General features: G+C 39.3%; 1 protein-coding gene across 3 annotated transcripts in view; it reads right to left on the bottom strand.

Moving 5' to 3' along the window:
• mvb12bb (multivesicular body subunit 12Bb) overlaps positions 1–20177 on the bottom strand; it is a 37777-nt gene extending 17600 nt beyond the window's left edge. Inside the window, exons 1-7 of one of the 3 annotated variants that reach the window (XM_088077010.1) lie at positions 20074–20177; positions 17087–17186; positions 11246–11341; positions 9305–9395; positions 8156–8285; positions 7899–8009; positions 271–332 (exon numbers count right to left, since the gene is read on the bottom strand). In XM_088077010.1, coding sequence (XP_087933136.1) covers positions 271–332; positions 7899–8009; positions 8156–8285; positions 9305–9395; positions 11246–11341; positions 17087–17179 — 583 coding nt within the window. In that variant the 5' untranslated portion in view covers positions 17180–17186; positions 20074–20177. Of the gene's footprint in view, positions 1–270; positions 333–7898; positions 8010–8155; positions 8286–9304; positions 9396–11245; positions 11342–17086; positions 17187–20040 lie in introns of those variants that run through there. The other 2 variants (XM_088077011.1, XM_042488737.2) reach the window with 2 other exon arrangements.
• Positions 20178–21393: the final 1216 nt, after the last annotated feature.

The raw sequence follows: 21393 nt of genomic DNA, 5'->3' as shown, positions 1-21393 counted from the left end.
ACGTTCGCTCAGATAAGCAAAGCTCTGTACAGTATCCATCACTGAGATCTAGACGTAGAGCGTTTTATAGATCAAGGACCAGAAAAGCCGCCTTTATGTACACATGGAGACGATGTTCGGCGTACATAAGAAAGCATAAGTGCCAACATTTTCTAAAAAAACAAAGATTTTTCTTTAAATAAGCAACTTAGACCCTTCCATTTGTCTGAAATGACTGTTATAAACGGTGCTGACTTGCATACTTTTTAAGTGAGAAACCGTTTACCTTACCTGTCATGGTGTAGTTCCCACTGCTCTGGTGCTCATAGTCTGGCCTGCTCATGGTCCTCAACCTGCAGAAAGAAAGCAAAATTGTTCTATCAACTGACCAATTTAATGACCATTATGTTAAAAATATACAAAAATGCATGTTAACTTTGTCAAATAGACAATGATGTTTCGAGACATGTTGTGATGCAAAAAAATAATTTAACATAAAAAACCCTTACACAAAGAGTTTTTTTTTTTTTTATCTCAAAGCAAAACAGAGCACTGAAATAACAGGATGAATCTAAAGAGCAGAAATATGGTAAAAGTTAAAGCGTGCCTCAGCTGCCCAGGGGCTTGAACAGACCTTTAACGGAGGGATTGGAGCAGGATCTTGTAAATTCTGGAGGAACTGAGAGATTCCATTATTCAAGGGAAGTCTGTTTTTTTTCACCGTTTCATGGCCTTGTATTACAGAAAACAGCACAGAATGCACTTTGTGGGCAGTTGAAGTTAACAAACCATATAAGATTGAAATCCTCATCAATCAAGCTATCATGAATTACACCCTGTGACTCACCCCTACGGATCGATAAATCCACAGCAAGCAGGGGGGAAAAAAAATAAAAAATTCACAGCTTCGAGAGAGAGCTGCATAACATGACATGCTCTGAAGGTAAAATGAGCTCTGGGATGGCATTATAAAACAAATGATCTTATAATGATAATGCAAAGTGGTCGGCCACATTATTAAAAAAAAGTGTGTTTGATTAGAAGACAACAAAGAGTTTGCTGTTAATGACAAAGAATAAGAAGACAGCGCTGAATTATGAAAAGACACAACAGATTTTGGGGAGCGAGCAGGTGCGAAGTTGCAAATAATGAAGTGTGTATCATGTTCTGTATTTGCTCAGTTTATGGAAAACATAATAATTCTTACAAGCGGGGTGTAAAATCAAAAATTCTTGAAATTTAAGACTAAAGGCAGATCTGCATATTCCACGAGAGCCACGTGTGAGTTGTGGCTTCCAAAGCCTTATCTCTTTGGATGAGATAAATAAATGCAATAATTTCCATCAAGAGCAATAAAACAAGACTTCTGACAGGCTGTGGTATTTATGAGCTGAAGCCTGCAACTCAGATTTATTTGCAATGAAAGGGTCGACTTTTCTCCTCCTCATTTACATCCGCATTTGGCCATGTTAAATCCAGGCCAATGGTGAATTTTTAAAAGGTTGGCATCAATCTTGCGGGAACGATTGCCATATTCAACGCAGACTTCTTTTACCTTTCAAAAGGTTGATTCCACTGCTGAGGAAGAAAGGTACACATCTTTCAAAGCACAGAGACATCCCAAGAACTGATGGGGGGGGGTGAAATGCTTTAAATGTCCTTTTAGGGCATCTGTGTTTGTGTTGTTAAATTAATACTGAAAATAAGACAACAGGGAAAATCTGGCTATTTATCTGTGTATCTGAAGAAGTGAAAGTGGTACTAAAAGCCCCAAAGACTCAGCGTGAAAGCGGGGAAATGTGGCTCATGAAATGCTTTTCTACAGGCAACCTCCCGGGTTGCTTTTCCCATCTGTTTGAAACAAAAAACTGTCTCAATCCAAATTGGTGATTTCTAAATACAATTTTAGGTGCATTGGAGAGGGTAACATATGGCAAATCAATTAGACAACTAATTCTTAAAACAAAAACATGGCAAGTGCATTTGCTAATCAACAGCAGTGTTGGGGCTCGTATTATGTCGGCCACTGGAGTTTTGACAACAATTAATCCTCATTTCAGGCAAGGAGAGCCATATTGACACATATTCCTAATTTGAATATTCAATTACAGCGTTGTTCCTCATCAAATTATGGTAAAACTGGGAACACGGCCTGAAAGATTTACGCAATTACAACGCAGATCAAGAGTCTTATGTTCCCGTGAAATCTGCCGGAGTTAAAATCATATTAGTGCGGCAAAAGCGAACCACGACACCGAGGATTACTTGACAACATGAATTACAGTTCAACAGATTTTTTTTTTTTGTGTGTGGTGTTCTTCAAGTTGCTCTACGCGGAATAAGGAAAAGAGTTGTCTGTGTTAAAAAAAAAAGAGGAGGAGGAGAGAAAGTGGGAGAGACAGTGGGGACAGACAAGCGGAAGTCAGCAGAGAGGTAAGATGAGGATGAGAGTAATATCGCTGAAGAGCCAGAGCTGCGATACAGAGAGCTGGAAGCTCTTGTTTTGACACACATCCAGCCTTTCCCGTGACAACATCTCCACACCTTCCTCTATGTGCCGACAGTGCTGCTTTGTGGGAGCTGCTTTCTCACCCATCATTATCCTCCTTTAAGCTCGGTGTCAGGTGTTGAAAAGAGGATCTCTCTGAATTTGGTGGCAAATCAGCGAACAGTCTGAGCCCATCAGATCTCGGCTGATCATTCGATCATTCCTGGCACCGCTCGGCATCCCTTCGCTTGATCTCGTCTACTTTTTGTAACTTTTCTGAACACAAGAAAGTAATGAGTGAGATTGAGCTTGGAGTGATTGTTCTTCAGCACTTTCAGATGGGAGATCTGTCAGGCGACACGCTGACAGTCACCGTGTCTCTTTCTCCTCAAGAGTCGTGTGCAGTGGGAAGTCTTGGTTAACCAGCGAGCAATGAAAGCCGATACAATACTCCTGCAGAGCTGCATCGACGCGTGAAGTGTCACAGGTAGAAGACAGTGCCATCCTAAACGTATTGATATGCATGCCAATTCTGACACTGATGACTCTCTAGGCTTCACGTGTTAAAAAAAAAAAGCCAACTACAGTATGCAATGAGGGAAAAAAAAGACACTTGGCCTTGACATTTTTATCGCTGTACAGTTTGATTTAAAAAGTGTCTGTGTGTACAATAGCCTATTATTCTAAGAGAAATGTCAAAAACCTTGATTCTGAGTGAAGCGAAAGAAATTGCAATATTAGGACAAGGCTAATTTATGCTAGCAGTCACTGTAGAGGTCAGATATCAGCCTCAGCAATGACAGTTTTATCAGGAGAACAAATGGCAGCGTTGGCCAGGAGAAGGAAGGAGGAGGGATACTTTACTGGACACATTAAAAGGCTGACCGGATGGTGCAGGTTTTTCACATTATAAAGTCAGGGAGCGGCTGATACGGTCGGTCTTGACAGAGAACAAGCCAAAGTGGTTGACATCAAGCTGCAGCTATGAATCAAAACAGAACACGGTCGCTGGTTGAAACGCTTTAGACAAACTTGATAAAGAGACGTTAATCACACTATGTTGAAATGCATTTGCACGGCAGACTTCTTAACAGCCCTGTACCCCAACAGCTTTAGTGGCTCAACATGGCACTCCGGCCTGAGCCAATAAGAAGTAAGTATTTTAGTATTAATGTTTATCACTGATCCTACTTCAGCTGATAAAACTTGGTTGAAGTAATCATTTCTATATTAATTCCTTTTTACCGGGTTTCTGCAGGGTCCACCAAGTTAAATTTAAGACTTTCTAAGACTTTTTTAATACCATATAGAATTCAGTTTAATACCTGTTTCTCAATGATACTGGCCAGAGCATAAAAGTATGATGGAAAACCAGTGGAGACGATACAGTCTAGAATTCCATATTATTACATCACATTTATATTCAGCACTAACCCAGCAGTATATAACAATTACTATTTCTTCATGATATCATTAATTCAATTTATGCAAACTGGAAAAATTGCAGAAAATGGTTAAAATGAATCAGCAAATAGAGCATGATTCACTTAGTTTAGAGCTGATTTTCAATTAGTCCACTTGTTCTTAAACTACGGTACATATACCACTAATTGCATGCAAGTGCCCTCTAGTGGTATGCGGTGGAATCTTTTTTTTTTTTAAAGAAAAATACTTTAAATATATATATGATTACTTTAGATATATATATATAAAATGCTACAAAAATAGGACAACTCGGGGTGTTGCGATACACCGGTAGTGACTATGGTAGTGATATTTAAAAATGAATTATTGATATCATGTTATTAACTGACATATGATAAGCCTGAGTAAATAATCCAGTGCCTCTGCTTCTTTGCAGTTCTTGCTTTGTCTCCCTCCTAAACACCAGCTGGTTGCCTTTTGTGTATCCATTAAGTGTACACAATTCATACAATTGTGTTTACAGGCTCTCTACAACTCTACCCATATATTATTATTGTCAGATTTTCTGTAGATACTGCAACAATACTGTCATCATGAACTCTTTTGGCAACAATAATCAGGTAGAAGAAAATATAACAACAGAGGGCTGTTGTTATATTTTCTTCTTGCTTCTCAAAATTGAAATACTTACACTATGAGATTTCCTAAAGTGTAATATAAAATATGTAATATTTTTGCTTCCAAATCCACTGTTAATATACGTCATGTTGGTGAACATAGAGAGTGCATACTCCATGATTAGTTTCAAGCTAATCTGTGATGGCAAGACAGTAAGCAGAGGTAAAAAAAAAAAAACAAAAAAAAAAAACTTGCAGTCTTGGCTTCAAACGGGACCAAACCGAAAGAGAAGTGCAAATCAGGAGAAAGGTATTTTGAGCAGCACTTAAAGTGAAGCGGACAAAAATCAACCAAGCACAGTGCTAATGGCTACTTAAGCAGCATCAGTCAAGTCTTCTCAGCACCTGTGGTTTGGCTTGTGGCTGTGGCAGGCAACAATTAACAGTAAATAATCATCTGATTTAGGAATCAACCTGACCCCTGAGGGAACTGTTTGTTGCTAAATAAGGTAGGCCAGCATTACTGTATTTTAATGTCAGTCATGGTGATGTTACCTGGAGAGCCTGTTTTTTTTCTGAGGTGGTACGTCGTTTAAAATGTTTGAGAACCACTCAATTAGTTGACTGAAAGAAAATTCAGTAAATTTTGATACTGAATTAACAACTTGTCCTTTTTAAAGCAAAAATACCAACATTTGCTGCTTTTAGCTTCTCAGTCATAAGGATCTGCTGCCTTTCCTTGACGTATATGATAGTAAATGAAATATCTTTTGAGTTGGACTGGACAGCTGGATGGACACAACAAGCAAGTTGATGACATCACGCTGAGCTGTGGGATGTTTTCGTGGGTGTTTTACACTACTTTTTGACATTTCATATACTAAACTAATCATAGATTAATCAACAAGGAAAATATTTATTACCTGCTCACTGAAACTCTAGCTCACAAAAAAGGGTTAACATCCTCCCACGAGCACAGATCGCTTTGCAACAATCCTTCTTTTAGTTTATAGTTGTTTAGAATGTCCTCAACAACCTCCAATGGGAGGATTATGTGAGAAAACTTGCTAAAAAGTAGGCAACAGACTCTTTTCTCATTGTCAGTCGACCAGTAGATTAGCTTGCCTTTCTGCTTTTTATCTGGTGTCTCTCAGTCCCCGTCACAAATATGCTGGAAAATGTTAGTTTACAGGAGAAAGCAGCATGGAGGCCTGTGAAAATGTTACGGTGGTTGCTACTTTCTTTAATGTGTTACTTATTCAGTCTCTCTTTCAAACTCAGTAGTGACTAATTTTGAACGGTGTGCGAATGCTGCTTGGAGGGACATATACAGTATTTTTATCAAAAAAAGCGGCCAAAATTAGGTCGTCCACACAGGTGTCCTATTTCCTATACCTGTGAATACTGCAAGGTAATTTGTCATGGGAATGGATGCTGATTGTAACCTTTCCTATGAAATAGTGGATTTTAGTGCTTTTTGTCCAGTGAGAAAGAGGCGAAGGGCATTATTAGGAAAAGAATGAAAAGATTCTTAAACTTTTCAAGAGCTGCAGATAACCTGTTCTGAACTGACAAAACCATCCAAGAGCAATTCAAATATAACACCTTAGCCTTGATGCAATAACTCTGTGCATCCCATAATGATGCAACACCCTGCAGTTACTGTGTTCTGCAGCTCTGTGCTGCTGAAAAAAAAAGAAAAAAAAAAGATTTGCGGTGTTCGTTTGTACACAACTCTAACAAGCTCTCGCTGCCTGAGGCAACTTAACATTTGAGAGGGATCACTGCAGCTTTCAAAATTATAAGGGTCATTAAAAATTTACACATTATTGACTGTATTTAAAACATCTTTTCCACTGACTGTAAAGAGCACTTAAATTTAAGAGGTGCTATTCTCCAAAGGCCATAAAGTTGTTATAGATAGCCTGAAGGAGGCATGGAGGAGAGAATTTTCTCTTGCTGAATATGAATAAAGTATAGTGGGGTGATACTACACAGACAGTTATGCTGTAGTACTGTACTTACTTAAGCAATCAGTAAGTGTTGAAGAGCTGTTTGTAAATCACTGTGTCAAGCCATCTCATCTGTGACTTTAAAGAAACTGCAGAAATATTTATAGCTGTATGTATGGTTGTCTAAAGTGCATGTAACTACACAGGGAGGATGCCAGATAAACAGTCAAGAACTGCCACTGTCTAAATTGCCCACAGTCCCGTCCTTATGTGTCAGTGCATTATGGATGGAAATACTCTCAAAAGAAGACTCTCTGACTGTGGAATGAATTTTAATGTTAATACAAAAACAGCAGCCTGTGATCTCAGCAGGCATCAGGAGGGGGTGTGAGTCGCTTCGAGGTGCAATTTATTCCAACCTCTGAGCCTCACCAACTTGAAAGTGAGCTTCAAAAGAGCGGAGGATTACCGGTAAGAGTCGCTAAGTCGTGCACACGGGCCTGAGCGCTCACCATTGCTTCAGCACATCAAAGATTATTGACCATCGATTTCCAAAATGTGGACAATTCATACAACTCCACCCAGTTTGAACTTGGGTTTAGGATTCACGGCAGTCCGTTTTTTATTGTTCTCATGCCACTGAGCAGCCATGTGAACAGAAGCTCTGTTTTGAATACGCCTGCTGGCATCCAGCACTCTGGCCTGTTGCGGCTTTTAAGTGGCTTTTTACCCAGCCCAGCACAGGATGGCAAAGCAGAGCACTTCAAGCTGGCAAACCCGTCAGCGCCCCGTGCCAAGCTTCCCTCTCCACAGCGCCGCTACACCGAAGGAGTCTCCACTGTTTATTTACAATTTGCTGTGGAAATCCCCAGATCTTCATCGCGATAAATAATTGAGCTGTTTGATCTGGACACAGTACAAAGGGTTGCTCCGTTCACTCTGAGGCCTGAGGCGGAGGAAGCCTGAGCAGCATGAGCAGAGGAGGGGACGCACACAAACACACACATGCTCCAGCGTGGCGCAGATCTTGGAGCTCTCCTCCCTTCCTCTGCAGCTGTCGCTCGCTCTCCGGGCTACATCTCCTCCTCTTTGTCTGCACAGTACAACACTCCTGTCACCGCAGTCAGAGGAGCGACCTGCCTCTGCCTCCTGGGACAACCCGCAAATAGCAGGAGTTTAGCCCTCATTGAACTCATGTTCTTGTTCAGGGGATCCTGTCTAGTTAGCCTGTCTCTCCAGTTCGCCCTCGCTACCTCGTTGTCCGGCCACAACCTTTACGGCAGATTGCCCGGGAGTGATCAATTGCTTGTGTCCTCATTGTCGTACATGTGGTACAGAAGCGTAACAAAGAGCACGCTGGGCGTGAAATAAAAAAAGAGAGCAAGGAGGAGAGTTAAACTTCAAGAGGTACTGCTGAATAACGTGGCATGACGTTACCTTGCTGTGCTGGGTGGAGCGTCACCGTTAGCGGTACCAGATGTTTCCTGGGACGACTGACACTGTGAAACCTCTCCCATTCTGTACCATATCCCCATACTGTTCATCTCACTGTGTAAAGATGAAGAAGAAACATACATGGAGTGTTTCACTCAGTTTTAAACAGTTAGTGATCCTTCATGCAAATTATAAAATGCATCACCATGACTGGTAGAAAACACAAAACATCGTGGATTCATCAGTGCCAAACAGCTCACCCCATACAGGTGTAGTTAACAAGATGGTACTTGGACTTTGAAACAACCTGGATGTCATACACAGCCGTCAAGGCAGCCGCACGAGGGCTGATTTTCACGCAAAGCCTCCTCTTCCTCATGGCAGTTTCCCCTGATGAGTCGGGTAAACATGACAGTGTCAGACAAGACATTGGTGGTTGCATATCCATACTTTGAGTTTCAAGCTAAAAAAATAAATCAGCCTCTAGGAGAAATATATGTATTCACAAATCCCACTTGAGTTTTGCTATTTAGTCATTCCCAGTCCTAGAATAAGAGATGAGCTAATATCAGCTGCCGGGTGACTTGCTGTGCTCAAAGGGAAATAACTGGACAGCGGAAAGCCACAATATCCACATGCGTTATTATAATTTTTATCATTTTAGTAGGTGAAATGACAGAAGCAAGTGAATCCTCCATCAGCTTTAGTGCACAACAGGGATTTAAACTGGATATTCTAGATAGAAACTCATATATAATGTCACATGTATACATTAAACATGGATTCACACAAAGTAATAAAATATTAAATTACACCGTAGCCAAACAAAACATAATCTCTTTTCTTCATTCTGGCAAAAAAAAAAAAAAAAACGACAAAAAAACATTGCCATGCTTTCCTATATTGCATCTGTGCCTTGCTCATTTATTTCCCCTGCAACACTAGAAAGTGCAGTGTAAATGCAATGATAATAAAAATAATAAACAAGCTGTCCTCACTCCCCACACCAAAATATTATTACATTTCCAAGGCATGGATAGTGAGGGGGAAATACATAGCACTCAAAAAGCACTAAAGCATTGGGGAATGCATTTCATTAATATTAGATAACCCCCATCCACTCATCCTCTCCCCAAATAAATACATAAATAAATAAGCCCCTCATAAAGTAAAGCACAGCTCCAGCTGAGATAAACAATGACTCATGATTCTTTTCTCTTGTACCTCCAGGGCAAAATGTTTATTTTATTCCCACAGTCTGCCATAAATTAAGCTAACCTGCACCCATAAAACATTCACTATCTCAAGCAAAGCTGCCCCCGAGGACCTCCGCATAAGCTGGTCGGAGAGTGAAAAAAACAAGAAGAGGAGGGGAGTGAGCCTGCGGTCGGTATTGAGTGTTTACTTACTTGTGTCCAATGTTTCTTCCACAGGTGTGAAGCCCTCTGGCAATGTGTCCTTAATGTCAATCAGCTTCATGTCCGCAACAACGTCAGGCCCCTGAAAAATAGAGCACAAGGCAGGAAATTTAAACTCCTGTATTCAAATTCAACTTTTAAAAAGGACAGAGAGCAAGAAAAAGAAAAGGTTAGTCACTTTTTGGAGGGCTCGGGGGGAAAAAAAAGTAGAGATAATAGACTCAATGATTTACTAAAAGCTCGGGAAGTCTCTAAAGAGAAGGGTTGACAAAATAGCTGAAGTAATTACTCTCTAATAGCTTTTTTTTTGCAATGAGAGAATGCATCTGTGAACTTGTAATCATTCTCAACCTTTTGGCGAGAAGCTGTGGGATGATGGGAGACAGAGCAGGCAGTCTAATCAACAGAATGGGACTGGTTAAAAACAATCAGGGACTGTGTAGTTGACATTTTCAAGCATGACTCTTCCCTGCCTCCCATTACATTTTCATTTTTTGCCTTAATAAATTGCAATAATACACAGCGGCAGTAGAGAGTGGGGCGAGCCAGGCGTGACTTGATGCGTCCGAAAAGGCTGGATCTCACTGCTACTGTTGCCCGACAGTCATTACCATTAGAGACATTTTTTATTCATAGTTTTTATACTGACTTAAGGAGGAATATGGATGAATGTTATTACTATGCATGGAACCTTTTTTTAGCATTTTCTCCCCTTTTGCTGGAGAGATTTCTTCCATCAGGGCCTGACAAAAAGGGCTTTCTACCTCCAACCTAGAGTATGATAAATCACAAACTATTTACTTCCCCCCACATAATTCAGGGGCTAATTTTGCAGAATCTGTTTTTGTCATAGACAATTACAGTGGGAGCTCCATTGAGTGGCAGACAAAATAGCCTTTGTTGATGGCTCTGTCATGTTTTATTTGTGTCAAAGTCTTTAAAACAAAGTGGACACACATTTTAAGATAATATACAGGAACTAGAGGAAGGCTATTTGTATGTTATATACTAAGCTGCGGACCAGATTGAGCTCATGCACGAGGCAGCCGCTGCCAAGTTTGCCTGGCTTTTAGAAGACATACTGTTAAAAAATGAAGAAGAAGAAGAAGAAAATGAAGGCCTTGATTAAGTCTTAAAATTGAGCTGATGCAAAATGATGACAAAAAATGGAGGTTTTGTTTACACTGTCTACATAATGCACCAGCAGAGCCATGGAAACAAATTAATAGACAGCCAATAGTAAGCTGTGTGAGCTGAGGTTGGACAGGTAGGTGTATTTATGGCCACGGAGCAGCTGACAGCCATGCAACAACACATCAGCTGTAGGGTGCAGGCAGGAGATGAGTCCAAAAATGACCCAACAGCTTTATGACAAACATTCAGATATCATTTCAGCCACAGAAGAGTCAGTGCTGCTCAATTAGGGAGCTCTATATAAAGCCTATATATAGCACAAGCATACTGAAAGTGCTTTTTGTGGAGTAATTTCTCACATAAAAAAGGGAGTATTTTTATATTCACAATTACATGTGCATCAGCTCTCAAGAATCACTGGTTGGTAACCATTTTCTCTACAGGGACGCTGTTGATTGAATAAATTGGAATAGTTAAAATACAGCTCATTGTTCTGTCATGAATAAACATAAATAATATCCTCTGGAGGATGTACAACAGGAAAAATATCTCAGCGAGGTATTATTCATCTGGAATATGCATGCAAATCCATTATATGTAAAAAGTTCAAAACTGCACTGCCAACGCTGGCCTTTTTAAATGGGGCTTTCACTGATCAAAGTGCAAAGTGCATTAATATATTCTGTCGGCTGAAAAACAGAGCTAATAATTGCTGGCAAACAAAAAAAAGGTGCTACAGATGAGGTTTTAGTGTTAAAATGCATATAGGGAAAGGGAGAAGTTTACATTCACACTTACAGTTTCTCTGCTGAAACAGAGGTAGCGAGTGACCTTGGATTTGAATAAGCCGTCCTTCCACAGGTCGGCGTCAGAGCCATCTGTTGTTTGTGCAACCTACGTGAAAAAAAGAGGGAGAAAAAAACACAAGGAGGGAAAAAAAACATGCAGGAGGTGGGATAAAGTTAATGTATGTATGCCATGAGCGTGTTGCTTTTGCCTCTTCCCTTGCATACTAGCCTTAATTAACGCTTGCCTACACTAGCGCTCCATCTCATTAGTGCTCTGCGTGGGTAAAGGAGTCTTAGCCTCCAAAAAGGTGGCTAAAAATACCATCCCTCGGGAACAGGCTGATTAAAGATGCCCTGACAAGGATCTGCTCTAATAAGGAAACCAAACTTGAATGTGCTTCTGTGGGAAAGCAGGGATTATATTTGCGGTAAATGTGGAAAGATTTTTTTAAAACCCACTGTAGTACCCTTTTAGCAAGACACAGGTAAACTGAGAACACCTTAAATAGTTGTACTGCTCTCCTCCCTGTGTGGATTTATTCTATGATTTAATGAGACAATTCTTCCAAGAATAAATTACTGATGATTTAAAGCAATTTCACGCGTGTGCCTAAATAAGTCAAAATCCACACAGCTAAGCAGCGCGTCCTTGCACAATAGGCTCATTCATATCTGTAAATGATCAGGGGAGTCAGTAAAAAAAAATGGATTGCATCATATTGACAGCGTGTAGGCACCACAAGTCAAGCTCAAGGTCCAACAGCACATTGCTATGTAAATGTAGGTATGCAGGGCAGAATGATAAAGCAAAACATAACCTGCAGACCGCATCACAGAGACTCCTCCATCGTTCCAGCAAATATGCTCGGCTGAAGCGTCATGTTCCATTGGCTATCGTGTGAGAATCACCTAAATAACTGCCAGAGTTATTTTCTAAAGGGATCCTTTACAAAGAAGAGTCAATCTAATGAGGTTCATTCAAATGAAGAAGTCATAGATCTCTGCACCCACCCACACACATTACCCCCTTGACAATAATGATGAATGACCTCGGTGACTGGGTGGGGGGAAACATGGCATGGGGAGATTCATGAAAAACCACCAGTGACTAGCTAGGATGAGAGCGGAGACTAGAGTGGGGGAACAGAGATAGATAGCGGGATGAGAGAGAGAGAAAGAGCGGGAGATGAGCGGAGAGAGGGATTGCGGGGCGTCTCCAACAGCAGTTCCATGAAAGGTCCCAGAAGGAGCCTATACATCACCAGCCTCCCCTCTTCCCTTACAAGACAACCCGTCTTGGCCACTTTTTCCAGGTCAGTAGCCAGCGCATCCTGTCAGCGTAAACAAAGGGCTCGCTTTGTGAAACCCAAAGTCAAGTTGAGGAGTAACGAGGGCACGGTCCTCCTAGGAGGCACCTCAGGCATCATCCTGCCACAGCCGCCGGCAGCAAGGATGCGACGCAGCTTGAATGTGAAACGCCAACTGCTGAGCCACGGCAAGAACAGGCATGTGTAAAGTTGCGATGGCTCCTCACTAATACTTTCAAGTCAGGCACTGCATGGCTCCATCAGTACGCAGACTTCAATGAGAAGAATGCCACATGTCTGATAAGAAACGTCATGCCTCTTGATATTGAAATGTGGTTGTAACATTTGATTTAAAATGCAATGACAGATTCGACTGCCACTTCCTAAAATCTAAAGCTTACAGTGATCTAAAAGCCCACCAATGAAACAAGTCTTTAGGGGGTGCTGGATGCTCCTATGAAGGATCTCTGGAGACAGACACCACCAGCAAGTTTCTATGAAGCACTGAGAGGCACAGCTGTGAATAAAAAGATATAAAGGCATTCAATCAAAAACCTCAGGGGAGTGAAATCAGGTGCAGAAGATATAAGAGAGGTACAGCGAAACAAGCCAGTCCCTTCAAAGAAGAACAGAAGCACTGAAGAGAGAAAATGTTTTGGATCCTTTTTCTCAACAGAAGATGGATAAGCTGACTGCTGACAATATATATATATATATATATATATTATTATTATTAAAAAATAAAAGCAGCAGTTACTCTGAAAAAGTTATTTGACTTTCAGTAATAGTTTGACATTTTTTTGAAATGTGCTTATTGGCTTACTTTGTGAGATTTACATGGTAAGACTGACTTAACTCTTAGGTCTGAGACAGACTAAATATGGGGCTAACATTAGAGCCAATGAATGCTAAGCTTAGCTAAAGACTGGAAGCAAGGGAAATGTCTCTCTCTAAAGCTCACTTATTCACATTGTTCTAGTTAGTTAAACCTCCTGAAACCTGTGCCAACTCAAAGCAATGAGCAAGTTAACAAATGACCAAAAAATAGCGAGATGTTAAAAAAAAGAAAAAGTAAAAAAAAACAAAAAACAAGAGCATGCTACATATATATTCTTTGTTGTTTTTTCTGTAACATAATTTTAAATATATAATTAAAACATTTGTAAATATTGTTTTTTGTACTTTTTATCATTAGTTTTTTTTATAGTACATAAGAGTATGTAACAGTATATTGTTTTCTGTACTTATCTTTTTATATAGTATATAAGGGTGCACTGAGTTACAGTATGATGCATTCAATCTCTATGCAGGAAAAATTTATTTTCAGCGATGGTAAATTATAACATTCAAATGTTATAATGTTCAAATGTAATCTTGTAAAATGTAGTTTTTGGCGAGAAACGTGAATTAATAAAGTTGTCTGAAGGAGAAATTGTGATGTTTTCACAGCAATATCAAATAGATATTAGAGAGGGATTTTTTACATATTATATATAGTAAACAGACTTTTTCACATTGATATTGGCTTTGATTTTCCCAATTGGTGAATCCCTAGTTTAATCCCCACAAAAAAGGAAATGTAAAAGCAATAATTTGTGGTTTTAGAGGGACTCGCGCACAATTACTGTTTCTTGGTGATAAACTGTTTGTCCAGCACTTCTGTGCAGTGTCTCTGCAGATTGTCTGGCAAACACATGGTAGCAGCAATGTCTTTTTTAAATTTCATTTGCGTACAAACTGATCAAAAAGCATGTTAGTTAATGAGTTTTAAAGATGCTAGTAGGATTATTTTTGAGTTTAAAAAAGAGCTAGGCTACCTGTTTCCCAATGCTTCCACTCTTCATGCTAAGCTAAGCGCCCAAACTTAGCGCACAGGCATGAGAGTGGTATCCATCTGCTCTTTTAACGCCTGGCAACACAGCAATAAGTTTAAAAAGTCAAACGATACCTTTAAAGTACAAAAGCGCATCTAAAAACGAAAAAGCTGCTAGTGGATTGTACACCTGGGCATGTTAAATAATCATAACCCAGTAACAGGCTCCAAATAAAGTTACATTTCAGTAATGAGTTTATGAGTGGAACATGTCAAATGCTCAGGTGAATCTGAAATGCACACACATCCCCTCTGCAACTCTTGCACAGAGCGCGAGTGTGCGTGAGTCTACTCGCGGCGTTTGATGTTGGGTGGCTGCTGGTGCTTCAGCAAAGCTCCTGATCCCAGTGGAACAGTGTTTGATCTGGGCCTGTGCTCTCTTGTGTTGGAACAACCTGCTCAAGTTCAGAGATGTGAGCGCCTCGTATCAGAGAGCAAAAGAGTTAATCAGCCCTTTGATCTGCTGTATAAAAAGTATGGTAAGTATGGTAAGCAGTAAGGAGGATTTCTACAAGAAGTCTAGTATGAAAGGAGGGAAGAAAAAAAAAAATCAATACGCCGTAATATCCTGAGAGCCTTCTCAGCGCTGCATTAGCACACTGATGCCGAGTGTTGATATGTTTGTTTGTATTTCAAGTCCTCAGATGAAAGACCACATAGTGATGTTCAAAAGATGTTCTTGAAGATGGGACAAACGCATCTGAAATGGTGCTTCAGAGTGCTGAGGCCTTGGACTTTTATCTCGGAGGCTAACTTGTACTTGACTTTTTATTCATAGGTGTGATTTGGATATTTTATAACCTTGAAAGATATGTTTTTGATTTGATTTTATTAAGGAATACTGACACAGACTGAAATATCACTAAACCTGAAAGTATCAAATACAGGCTTTAACCTGTTTTTTTTTTGTTTGTTTTGTTTTTAACACAAACAGGAAGCAAAGTCACATTCACATCATACAAGAACCACCTCCAGCTTTGCTAATGAATCTGTGTGGCTGTACCTTTAACTTAATGCTAATGTAGCCATGCAAACATGTTCACAATGGCGATGTTAAATTTTTGTTGTTGAGCTAGTATGATTTTCACTATGCTGATTACGTAGTTTCGCAGCGTAACCATGCTAGCATTTGCTACAATAACACAAGGTACGGACCAGGTTGATGGCGATGTGAATCAATCAATTTTGAAGTTATTCATCTGTAAGAATTCATCCTCTGAGCACGGTGTATATTTGTACCAAATTTCATGGCAAACCATCCAATATTTTTTTGAGATGTTTTTTTGTGGTGCAGTTTTTCCTTATCCAAATCGGGGTCTGGGGGCAGCGGGTGTCTGTACACATTGTGGCAAGGTTTTTATTTGTGAGGGCCATATAAATAAAATGGACTTTACTTGACCTATAAAAACAAAATGTAAACCTCACGTTGGCACTAGAGGAATCAGGGGATCCATTTTTTGAGATATATACATTTTAGTCAGGACACAAGACCACCATGCCGAGGCACGTAGCAACACAAGGTCACACAAAGAAGACGTGTCAGTCTTTGTATTTATGTTCATCAATATGCCTACAATTCATTATCTCAAGTACAAACTATTTCCAAATTTCAAACCACTGGTGTACTGCCTGGGGGGTGCACACTTTTGTTTTTTTTTTTTTAATTTACTGAGCATCTATAGCGGAGATAAACCGGTGTCATTAATAGTCAGTGACTTGCTTTCAGCCCTACAGAACACGCACAGCATTTGCACATCAGCTGAAAAGTACTGGTGCACTGGAGCAGCGGAGGAGGAAGTCTGATGGGGTTTCTCTATGTTTGTCACTACCGTGTGGTGTGCGCGCAGTTTCCCTGCCAGTGGCTCCGTTCTGATGCCAACCCACCATCGTCTGCCAGAGATTAGAACAAGCTTGGTGTGTAGGGTGGAGCAGGAAGAGATAAAAACTGGGGGAAGAGGGAGGGTTTGGGGGCACAGGGTGAGAGCAAGAAGAAGTCTGAATAGGAAGCGAGAGAGAGGAAGAGAGATCTGCCCTTGAGCTTGTTTTTTGATTAGTTTAACTCACAAACTCTTCTCTGTTTTAACCCTCTCCGACTCATTCACAACCAAGAAAGGTTCACATAAAGCAGTCGATGCCTGTGCCGCTCCCTGACACACTCCTGTTCCTGTTGTTTTGGTATTTGGATATCAGGGAAACATGGGAGCAACTTAAATGACTCTGGTGGGCATCAAGCAAACATCATTAAATCTTTGCCTCTGGTGTGTCTGTAATGCTGGTGGCAACCAGCAACAATGTCAGGAAGGGAATCTTCCTAATCATCAAAGTAAACTTTATGAATAAGTCATCGAACAGCTCAAACAAAAAAAAAAAAAAACACCTTGGAAAGCTGCCAACATCCTGGCTGTAAGTTATGCTATACAATCAGCAATTACAGGCAGAGAGCAAAACAGAAAACTTCAAAATAAAAGGATTAGATTTGGGGTTAGAGTTTTAAATCAAAGGCAACGGCCTCCTAATAATTCTGGCAAAGTATTTAGAATTTATATAGTAAATATTTCTCCTAGTTTTTAATTTCACTTAAGGTTTTTAAAGTTAAGGAGATACAAGAAACTTTTTCAGGTTAAATCCAAGATTTTTAAATCAAGCTATATGATTCAATATGAATACTCACAACATAATAGCCATCGGGGGCCTTGCTGAGTGAAGTGATTACTCCAACTGCAGAGATGGGGTCTGTGGGCAGCTGGTTGTTTGCTTCAGACATGTCAAAGCTGCCGTTAGAAAAACAAACAAAAAAGTCATCTTACTTTTGGCATTTCACCGGAATAAACACACTCCAACAATCCCTATTTTTTTCCTCCTCAAAATTAACTTTAGAGACATTGTGTAATTCAGTGCAAATAAAAATTGAAAGAAGTTGGGTTAAAAAATAGGGATGCCCAATACTGGATTTTATACCAGTATCCAATATGCCGATAAATAACAACAACAACAAATAACAGGGTTGATGTTTTGTACACATTCAATTTGTCAATTAAAAAAAAAAAGTTTTGTCATATCAGGAGAAATCAGCATGTTTGCATGTCAGCATGGCCGATATTTCATTTAAAAGTGAATGTGCATCCCTATTAAGTAAAACAAACAAAAAAAAAACCCAACTGTATTTTGCTATATATAGTCTAGTTTAAAAGAAAAAACAGTATTCTTCATGTAAAAACTCTGAATAAACAAACAAAATGCAGATAGGGACACAGAATTAGGATTTCACCCTTCAGAGTCATTAAATGGAGACTGGACAAGGTTTTTCTTGGCTAAAATGACCACATTATTGACTTCTTGATGAGGCTTATTAGGATCCAGAAGAAAAAGGGGTCCTCTAATCCAGGATCAAATGACAAGTGAGACCAACGACAAAAACAGCATTTGGAGACCACCCAATGACTTCACCAAATCACAAATTAGGGGGGGGTGATCACATATTTTCAAGGAAGTCCCAATCAATTGCTATCTATTTCTGTCCAAGGGAATTTTTCCCTAATGGGTATGCAAGCCTTTTACAGGGTAAGTGGCTTTGCAATTGTTCCCTTACGCAATTTTATTAGATTAGGTTTAAAGCATTCTTGTACTAACTGACAAAGTTGCTGCATTCAATCTTGATGTTTACGAAATCTATTGCAATTAAGCTGATCAAATTAGGGGATTTACTCCCGAAACAGCTGTCTCTTTAACAAATGCTAGATAGCCGTACTTATTCAAATGAAACAGGATAGCAAATTAGCTAATAGAATGAAGGATCTCTTTGTAACATTAATTTGTTCAAAATGAGCTTTGTTTTCCAGCACAACATCAAGGCTTAGAGACTCATCCAGGCAGACCAAAGAGAAATCCATCCAAATGTATTTCCAGCTCCCAGGTAAAAAAACATCACTTTGCATGGTATACAAACTTGATTGGTGTGTCTGTTATGTTCAATGCTGGCTTTAAAGCAAACGTGATGCTTTATCTCCATAACTATAAGGTAGTACAGGGATTTCAGCCTTTTGCATAGAAATTAATACATTTTTATCTGGCCTTTGCTATGATAGTAGCTGTGACATGTGTTTAGTCTTGCTAATTAATTATATGTTGATTAACTATAACAACATGTGTACCTGTCCAGACAAAGCATAAATGCTGAGTTGGTCCAATTTCTTATTGAGAGCTACAGGTATCACCTCAGTGTTGAAAAGAGGGTATATATGCAAGCTGGTGAACGTGACAGATTTAAAACGTCATCTTTGAGTATTGGATCTACACAGTCCCAACATTTATAATGTTAGTTAGCTTGCTAATATTTACTATGGCTATATGATGTAGGCTATATGTGGATATGAATATTATCGCAGGTTTGCAGTGATTATGATGATCACATTCATTTTTTAATTCTTGTTCAGACACAAAAAATGATACAGGACAAGTAAACTCTACTTAGATAATTAACTGTATAAGAACATGCACAATAGACTTATTCAGGGCAGACATTTTGACAGGTCATAGCGGGAAATGTCCCTGATATTGTGTCCAAGGAAATATCATGGACATAATCACAATCGAACACTCTGCATCAACCATGCAATCTAGCACTCTTACACCAACTACTTTAGATCTGACACTGTACAAACATATTCATACACAACATTTCATTGTATGTATTGTAGGTTACATATATATTTTGGTTGCACCTATTTTGCACCTCACTGTTGGCTAATTTTATATTTTCTATCTTAATGGCTAATTTCTATGGGCCGATTTTATATTTTTAACCTTACTGTGAGCTAGTTCTTATATTTTGCACCTTACTGTTATCTAGCTTGCTGCATACTGTGTCTTACAGTTGCTAAAGGCTACATTACTTTTCTACTTTGCTGTTTTACTTTTGTTTATTGCTTGCTTTGTATCTGCACTCCTCTACCTCATCTCCTCTGTACTGCAACGGCTGCACAGCAGTTTCCTTCGGGATAAATAACATACTATCTTGTCTGAAAAAAATTAATAACGCTAGTGGTGGCTGTATTCCACTTAGTGGAGGTCCTGGTATTGTGCATTCTGGCCTACTGGACTAGCTTACTAGGAAACGTAATGGAACTGAGCCATCATTAATGTTACTAATCTCACCTGTGCTCCTCCTGCTATCACAAGTCAAAATATCTGCTGTGAAAAAAGGCCACAGAAATGTTTACTAATATGCATAATGATATGCACTTTTACAGCTGATTCAGTGCTAAACATGAACGCATGCATGTATGCGCCTAACTTTATACAGCTAGTTAAGCTAACGTTATTTTTTAATACTGCTACTTAACGTTATTACTCAGGCTTCTGAGGACGCTAGCTTAAAGTCATACTCTTCATACTTTAAAACCTCGTCTTCCATTATTTGTGTCTTCAAATGTTGGAAAAGCTCTCTGAAAGTGCATAAAACCGCTTGCAGGTGTAAAATAGTGACATGACGTTATTGTAAGGCTCCACATGGGGACTCGCGGCAGCTACAAAGGTGTATTTTACTTATAAAAACGTATATTTCGAGCACATAAATGAATAGTTAAACACTAGAAACTATATTAGCCGTTAGAAAGTTAAACTGACATCCCAAATAGTTGTCGTTTGGCTGTTGTTTACCTGGTTGAAACGACCCGCGGTCTCCTGCTCCTGCGTGCTCCTGTGACCTTTTCAACTTTGGACCCTGCGCGAACCTACCGGAAGTAAATACTGGTGCAACTAATGATTAACCAAAAGCCGATAATAATTCTAGGGAGAGGCTCATTCTTTCATTTTTTCCTGAATAAAATAAATACAAATAAATTGTTTTTTTTTTAAATAAACGAATTGATAACATTTATAGCCTTTTAAAAAATTGTATTTATTTTTATAAATAACTTCTGTTTACTGATTTCTGCCCTCAGTTCCCCATTATAGTGGTCTGTAATGTTGTAAATTACACAGTCCCTTTTGGAAAGTCAGCTTAAATTGTCTTAACCTCTGAATTAAACTTAATGATCTTGTTTAGATCTTTATTTCAAGCAAGCAAATAAAATGTTGGAATGAAAACAGGCTAAAATATAAGTATGAAAAACAACACAAGAATCCCCATCAGACATATTCAATAAACATAAGTATTTTACGTCCAAACTTATATATATATATATATATATATATACATATACACATATATATGACTTTGTTATGCTTATAGCTTGCCTTGCTGATAAAAATCATGGCATGCTGCTCAATGAGGGCAGCACAAAAGCAACTGGATTCTCAATATCTAATTCAAGAAATGAGAACATCTTATAAAAGCGCAATCAGGAAGCCATATGAATGCTAAATGTGCCAATTTGCATTGTCAGTGTGAATTGTGCATACACAGAGAATAAAGGCAGGGCCAACAATGCCACACTGACTCGTGGGTGTATTTCTTTGCAATAACTTTTGAGATCCAATTTGGCTATGGTAACTAAATTAAGGTTGTGCATCACTAAATGACTATCATTACGTGGATGTATCTACGGGTCACGCCTTCTGACAGTTGGTTGTCTCTCTAATCATCACATGTCATTACTGTAATCAGATAAAAGTAAGATAAAGAGCAATGTATTAGCTTAGCTGTAACATTAGGACGTACATCTCCCAGAGTACAAAACTTGAAAGCCTCTTTGTAGACTGTCCAAAACACCAAGGGGCAACAGATGCTCTGCCATCGCCAAGTTTATTATTTCTACCCCCATCATCCCAATCAAATAAATTATTTCATTGTGCAACTATTATCCTAATTTATTCAAATCAAAGACTTGTTGCTCTGCTTTGTGACATGGCGCCATATGCCAGTATGGTGTCTTTATTGGGGCCACACACTGTGAAATGTATTTATGGGCTTACATGATCTGATCAGTTTTTCCCTTTTTTTACATTTTTATAACGCCTCTATAATTAGAGTGGAGA

The sequence above is a fragment of the Plectropomus leopardus genome, chromosome 4 (assembly GCF_026936395.1).
Source record: "Plectropomus leopardus strain MGB_pleo_1.0 chromosome 4, ASM2693639v1, whole genome shotgun sequence".
NCBI lineage: Eukaryota > Metazoa > Chordata > Actinopteri > Perciformes > Serranidae > Plectropomus > Plectropomus leopardus.
The sequence above is the reverse complement of the archived record's forward strand: the minus strand, read 5'-3'. Positions and strand labels throughout refer to the sequence as shown.